The sequence below is a fragment of the Olea europaea genome, chromosome 22, assembly GCF_002742605.1.
Source record: "Olea europaea var. sylvestris chromosome 22, O_europaea_v1, whole genome shotgun sequence".
NCBI lineage: Eukaryota > Viridiplantae > Streptophyta > Magnoliopsida > Lamiales > Oleaceae > Olea > Olea europaea.
This window is the reverse complement of record NC_036258.1, coordinates 1,263,120-1,269,961: the sequence shown is the minus strand read 5'-3', so window position 1 is coordinate 1,269,961 and position 6,842 is coordinate 1,263,120. Positions and strand designations below refer to the sequence as shown.

At 39.5% G+C, this 6,842-nt stretch overlaps 1 protein-coding gene across 1 annotated transcript; it reads right to left on the bottom strand.

The window, feature by feature from the left end:
• Nucleotides 1-2,539: 2,539 nt before the first annotated feature.
• On the bottom strand, nucleotides 2,540-4,825 carry LOC111371857. The gene is made up of 7 exons (XM_022994024.1): nucleotides 4,703-4,825; nucleotides 4,459-4,510; nucleotides 4,019-4,089; nucleotides 3,875-3,967; nucleotides 3,305-3,718; nucleotides 2,906-2,998; nucleotides 2,540-2,575 (listed from the first exon to the last, which is right to left on the bottom strand). Exons 1-7 carry the CDS (start codon nucleotides 4,823-4,825, stop codon nucleotides 2,540-2,542), a joined length of 882 nt encoding a protein of 293 aa, XP_022849792.1.
• Between the last annotated feature and the right edge of the window lie 2,017 nt (nucleotides 4,826-6,842).

Here is a 6,842-nt window from a genome sequence, read left to right as displayed (position 1 = left end):
ATTTGGTAAAAAATAAGAGTAGCTAAATCAACTTTGCATCACAGGTCTAAATGATATATGAACCCAGCAGTTTGATCCGTGAAAGTTTTCCGATGCGATGTGGGTTCGATATTATGACACATGAAGACCCAAAGGATGGCTATGGAGGGAGTAAGCTCAATTTGATGCCACTCTGCAATGGGTAGGGGCCAAGCATTCTCTCTTCCCAAGAGAACCTCCGCCACTTCATTCCAATTGAGTTGAGTGGGAATTGGGACCATATTGTCCAAATTAAGATTGTAGAAGTCATGAATGATGGCTGGGGAGAACATTATCCACTTACCTTGCACCCACGTCTGGTGTAAGTGTTCAGAATCTGGAGTCTCAATTTCACTATTGAAGTTTGCATAAAATTCGCGGACTATACTTTCATAAACCAAGTGTGGCTTTTCTACAATCTTCGCCCATCCACAAATTTGTATCAGATTTGTCAACTCAAAACCATGAAAATCATCTAACCGGACATGTCTCTCTGGTATCATGCCCCATTGGCGTATTATGTTCTCATATCGAGCTAATGTTTCTGCATCACAAAATCTTCACACACCTCCTATTAGCTCTCTGGTGCGGGCTGTACCGGAGGAGGAACCAACTTTTTCTTTACCTTTTGATGTTCTATTCGACGGCATCCTACAAAAATAAGGAACAAAGTGTATCAAGTTCTTGAAATAGGAAAATGATAAAGAATATCATTGACATGCAAGAATCCCCCAAACTTTCTACAAAATATGTTCAATATTCATCGTATGGAATTCAATGTAACATCAATAGTGCATTAATGAGAAAAACTCAAAACTATGGCTCTAACATGCATTTTTTTTAAATTCGACCCATGATTAAGTACCAACTTCAGCCCCGAGCATCACCGAGAAATATTAAAATTTTCCCAGACAAGGTCCAGGCATATGAAAGTACTCATTGTGGTCTAGCATACATCCAAATTTCACTACAATCGAAGGTCGTTTGGTTAGGAAAATACATGGACGAAGTTAGTGACGTGAGTTGACATGGCTTAGCAATTTATGTGGTTATGTGCACAAATATGTGAGGCTAACGTTTTCTAATGAAATTCCATGAGATTTAGTATGCCTCATATTAACAAGGTAAGTCATCACACAAATAAAAAGTTCAAAATTTCAAATTATATGTCTTATTGACATTTAATCGAACACGTTGTGTGCATTGGAAATTTTCTTCACTTTGTTTTTTGATTTACACTTAGGGCTAATCCACAAATCACAATTCAATCACAATTCAACACTTACTCAATTTGAAATGGCAATAAAATCAAAGAATATCTTTAAATTTTGCATAGAGATTAAATTTCTTACCTTGAGATCTTTGTGAAAGGAAAGTAGAACCTTTGCTCCAAAATTCTTGATAATTTATGCCAATGATGTGAGTAGTGTAGCGTGGTGTAGGGATTTGATAAGTGTGTTGGTGATTTATGTTGTGAGTGAAGGTGGATTTGGGGGGAGGGAGAAGTGCGTTCGTGTGGAGGTGTTTCTGGGGAGGGGGGGAGGGGAATGGGTTGTTTTAGCAAGTGACGGGTTTAAAACCCTTCACTTTAACACCATGCGACCGCATGGTGTAATATTGTTAACCCATTATAGTTTTGGTGAGGGTCCATGCGATCATGCGGCCGCATGAACCAAACCAATTTTTTTTTTTAAACTAAAGCAAACTTACAATTATAACCCCCAAACACACCTTGAAATTTAAAAATCCCTCGAAATTGGAAACCAAAATTTTTTTTTTTAAACTGAAGCAAACTTACAATTATAACCCCAAACAAACCTTGAAATTTAAAAATCCCTCGAAATTGGTTTTCAATTTCAAAAATTGACTCGACTCTACATATTGGAAATTTTTTTTTTAAGAAAAATCTTGAAAAATAAAACGAAAGACGTTGAACCACGAAATTCATTACTTCACACTCAAACACCCAAAACACTTTCTTTAACCCCGACTCATGCAACTATAAATGTGTAGTGCCTACACTATCATGCGTGAATGATCGATGACCTAATAAAAAATACTAAATGTAAACAAGTTCCAAAACAAATGCAATAAAATGAATTGAAGGATACAGTGGGTTGCCTCCCACCCAGTGCTAGTTTATAGTCGATGGCTCTACTTTCCTGTATTTTCTTCACGTTAGGTTGTTGAGTTGCACAGTGGACTTCTACTTAGGGAAATTATAGCCCCAATAGTGTTTCAGTCTTTGCCCATTGATGATGAAAGTGCCTTTGGTCTCGTGACTCACTTCAATAGCCCCATATTGCATCACCTTAGTTATGGTATAGGGACCCGACCACCTTGTTCTTAGCTTTCCTGGGAAGAGTTTGAGTCTAGAATTGTACAATAACACTTTCTGCCCAACTTCAAACTCTCGCCTCTGAATGTTTAAATCACGCCATCTCTTGGTGCGCTCTTTGATCAACTTTGAGTTTTTGTAAGCTTCCATTCTCATCTCATCCAATTCATTAAGTTGCAGCAGTCATTTTTCACCAGTAGCCTTGAGATCCATATTCAACTGTTTCATAGCCCAATATGCTCGATGCTCCAACTCCAATGGTAGATGACACGCTTTCCCAAAAACCAGGCGGTATGGAGACATTCCTATTGGTCTCTTAAACGCTGTTCTGTATGCCCATAGTGCATCGTCCAACTTCTTAGACCAATCTTTTTGGGATGAGTTCATTGTAACTTCCAGTATTCTCTTTAACTGCCTGTTCGAAACTTCAACTTGCCCATTAGTTTGTGGATGATATGGAGTTGCTACTTTATGTTTTACCCCATATTTGTTCAACAGCTACTCTAATTGACGATTTATGAAGTGTTTGCCCCCATCACTTATTATTACCCTCAGTGTGCCATATCTTGTAAATATGTACTTCTTCGAGAACTCTATCATCACTTTCGCATCGTTAGTAGGCAATGCAACAGCTTCCACCCACTTAGAGACATAGTCAACGGCCACCAGGATATATTGATTTGAGTACGATGGGGGAAAAGGTCCCATGAAATCTATTCCCCATACATCAAATATTTCAACCTCCAAGATGTAATTTAGTGGCATCTCATTTCTTCTTGAGATATTTCCGGTTCGTTAACATTTATCGCATCTCTTCACATACTCGAACGTGTCTCTGAATAAAGTAGGCCAATAGAAACCCAACTGTAATATCTTTTCAGCCGTCTTTGAAGCTCCAAAATGCCCAACATATGCAGAAGAGTGACAATGTTCTAGAATCTCAGGTACTTCATCTTCAGGAATACATCTTCTGATTATCTGATCTGCGCCTCTTCTGTAGAGAATGGGATCCTCCCAAAAGTAATACTTCAACTCTAAAAAGAACTTCTTTCTTTGATGGCTAGAATACTCTCGTGGCGGGATGGACTTAGCAAGGTAGTTAACAATATCAGCGTACCATGGGACTATCTCTACTCCAAAAATTTGGTCATCTGGAAAGATTTCATTGATCTCTACTGACATCTCAGGTTCATCCCGTTCCAATCTTGATAGGTGGTCGGCTACCACATTTTCACTGCCCTTCTTATCCTTGATCTCAATATCGAACTCTTGCAACAACAATATCCAATGGATCAATCTCGGATTGGCATCCTTCTTTGTCATAAGATACTTCAGAGCAACATAATCTATGTAGACGATGACCTTAGACCCAACAAGATACAATCTGAACTTGTCGAATGCATAAACCACAACTAGCAATTCCTTCTCGATCGTCACATGGTTGATTTGGGCATCGTTTAAAGTTCTACTTGCATAGTATATCACATGAAAGATTTTATTCTTTCTTTATCCCAATACCGCACCAGCTGCATGATCACTCGCATCGCACATTAGCTCAAAGGGTAAATCCCAATCAGGTGACACAATCACAGACGCTGTTGTGAGTTTTTCCTTCAAAGTATTGAACGCTATCAAACATTCCTCATCAAACTCAAAATATACCTCTTTCATTAGCAAGTTGCATAGAGGCTTGGTGATTTTGGAGAAGTCCTTTATAAACCTCCTGTAAAACCCTGCATGCCCAAGGAAACTTCGAACTCCTTTTACTGATGTAGGTGGTGGTAATTTCTCAATAACCTAAATTTTCGCCTTATCCACCTCTATCCCCTTTGCCGATACTCTATGTCCCAAGACTATTCTCTCTTGAACCATGAAATGACATTTCTCCCAATTTAATACTAGGTTCGTTTCTCTACATCTTTGCAAAACCAAATTTAAGTGATCCAAACACTCATCAAATGAGGTCCCAAAGATAGAGAAGTCATCCATAAAGATTTCAATGAATTTCTCTACCATATCTGAAAAAATTGCCATCATGCATCGCTGAAATGTGGCAGGAGTGTTTCAAAGTCGAAATGGCATTCTTCGGTATGCAAAGGTACCATAGGGGTATGTGAAGCTGGTCTTCTCCTGATCATCCGGTGTCATTGGTATCTGATTATAACCTAAATACCCATCCAGAAAGCAGTAGTGGGAATGGCCTGCCAATCTCTCCAACATCTGATCTACAAACGGAAGAGGGAAATGATCTTTCCTTGTAGCGGTATTTAGTTTGCGGTAATCAATGCAAACTCTCCACCCTATTACCGTCCTTGTCGGAATCAACTAATTATTTTCATTCTGAACCACTATAATTCCTCCTTTCTTGGGCACAACTTGTACTGGACTAGTCCATTTACTATCTGATATCGAGTAGATTATTCCAGCATCTAGAAGTTTGATCACCTCAGCTCTTACTACCTCCTTCATGTTTGGGTTTAGCCTTCTTTGACTTTCAACTGTTGTCCGAAAATTCTCCTCCATGAGAATTTTATGCATACATAAGGAAGGGCTGATCCCTTTGATATCAGCTATGGTCTACCCAATTGCTTACTTATTATCTCGAATCACCCTAAGCAGTTTTTCCTCCTCCACTTCACTAACCATGTTTGAAATTATCACTGCAAGTGTATTGGACTCCCCCAAATATGCATATCTTAAGTGTGGGGGCAGCTACTTAAGTTCCAACTTTGGTGGCTTCAGAATAGATGGCTGTGATTTCTCTGGCCCTGTCCCAAGCTCCTCAAAGTATCGTTTCCGTACGTAAGGTGGGTTGGATTCCAAAAATTTTGCACACATTTCTATGTCCACAGAATCAAAATTTGTGGATTTAGAATGTGCAATGCAGGCTTCCAATGCATCTGATGGATTTTGCAGTGTAAATGACTCTTTAATCATTTTATCAATCATGTCAACCCTGAAACATCTGTCAGTCTCTATTGGCAGTTTCATGGCCTTGAAGACATTGAATGAAACTTGTTCTTCTCCCAATCTCAGTATCAACTGCCCATTCTGAACGTCAATCAAAGCTCTGCCTGTGGCCAAGAATGGTCTGCCCAGTATTAAAGGAACATCTTTATCTTCTTCCATATCCAGAATCAAAAAGTCTGCTGGGAATATGAACTTTCCACTTTAACCAATACGTCTTCAATTATTCCTCGTGGATGTGTCAATGATCTATCAGCTAGCTGTAAGGTCGCCGTGGAAGCTTTAGCTTCTCCCAATCCTAATTTCCTTAAAACAGATAATGGCATTAACTTAATACTTGCACCAAGATCATATAAAGCTTTATCAAAATAAAATTCACCAATGGTACAAGGGACAGTGAAACTCCCTGGATCTTTCAATTTTGGTGGGAGCTTTTTCTAAACCCTAGCACTGCACTCCTCTGTTAGCATAACTGTCTTGTGATCTCCTAGCTTCCTTTTGTTTGATAGGATGTCTTTCAGGAATTTTGCATAGCTAGGCATTTGGACCAGTGCTTCAGCGAATGGGATGTTGAGATAGAGCTTCTTGAAGACTTCGAGAAACTTCTTGTATTGCTATTCCATCTTTTGCTTCTTCATCCTCTGTGGGAATGGTATGGGTGGCTCATAGGGGTTCACAGCTACAGTTTCTTTATCCCTTGAGTTTCCTTTATTTGCTCTCGGTGTTGGCTCTTCTGTCTTTTCTTCTTGCTCCAAAATCTCTTTTACTTCAGGAGACATCTCATCTCTATTTGCCACGAGATTATTCACTTGTCTCTCGGCCAATTCCACTCCACTTCTCGTTGTTATAGCCTTTGCATGCTCTTTCGGATTGACTTCTGTGTTACTTGGCAGGCTGCCTGGTGCTCTACCTGTTAATGTAACTGCCATCTGTCCCATCTGAGTTTCCAAATTCTTAATGGCTACATTCTGGTCCTGAAGAGTGGCTTCTGTCTTCTTCATGAATTGGTTGTTCGCCTCCACATATTGGTTGTCTGTTCCATGAATTTGCCGAACATTTCTTCCAATTGAGGCTTCTTCTCTTGCTGTTGATATTGCCCCTGTGGCTTATTCTGATTTTAGTTGCTCCAAGAAAAATTGGGGTACTTTTTCCAGCTTGGGTTGAAGGTCTCTCGATACACGTTATTCTGCTGGCGTTGTCCCCATTGAGCAAAATCTGCTTGCTCTTTTCCTTGTGTCAAAATTGGGCATTCTGCTATCACATGTTCAGCTCCACATTCCTCACAATTTGTCTTCTTTGTCTGTGCTGCATTAGCTGACTGGGTAATGTTTTCCACCTTGTGAAATAAGGAATCAATCTTAGCGGATAACGCTGAATATACATCCACTTCATAAACTCCTGGTGTCTTATTTGGTACTGCTCGTTCCATGGTCCACATTGATGAGGTTGTAGCCATTGCCTCATGCAACTTCAATACTTCATCAATTGTTTTTGTAGACAATGACCCATTAGCTGAAGA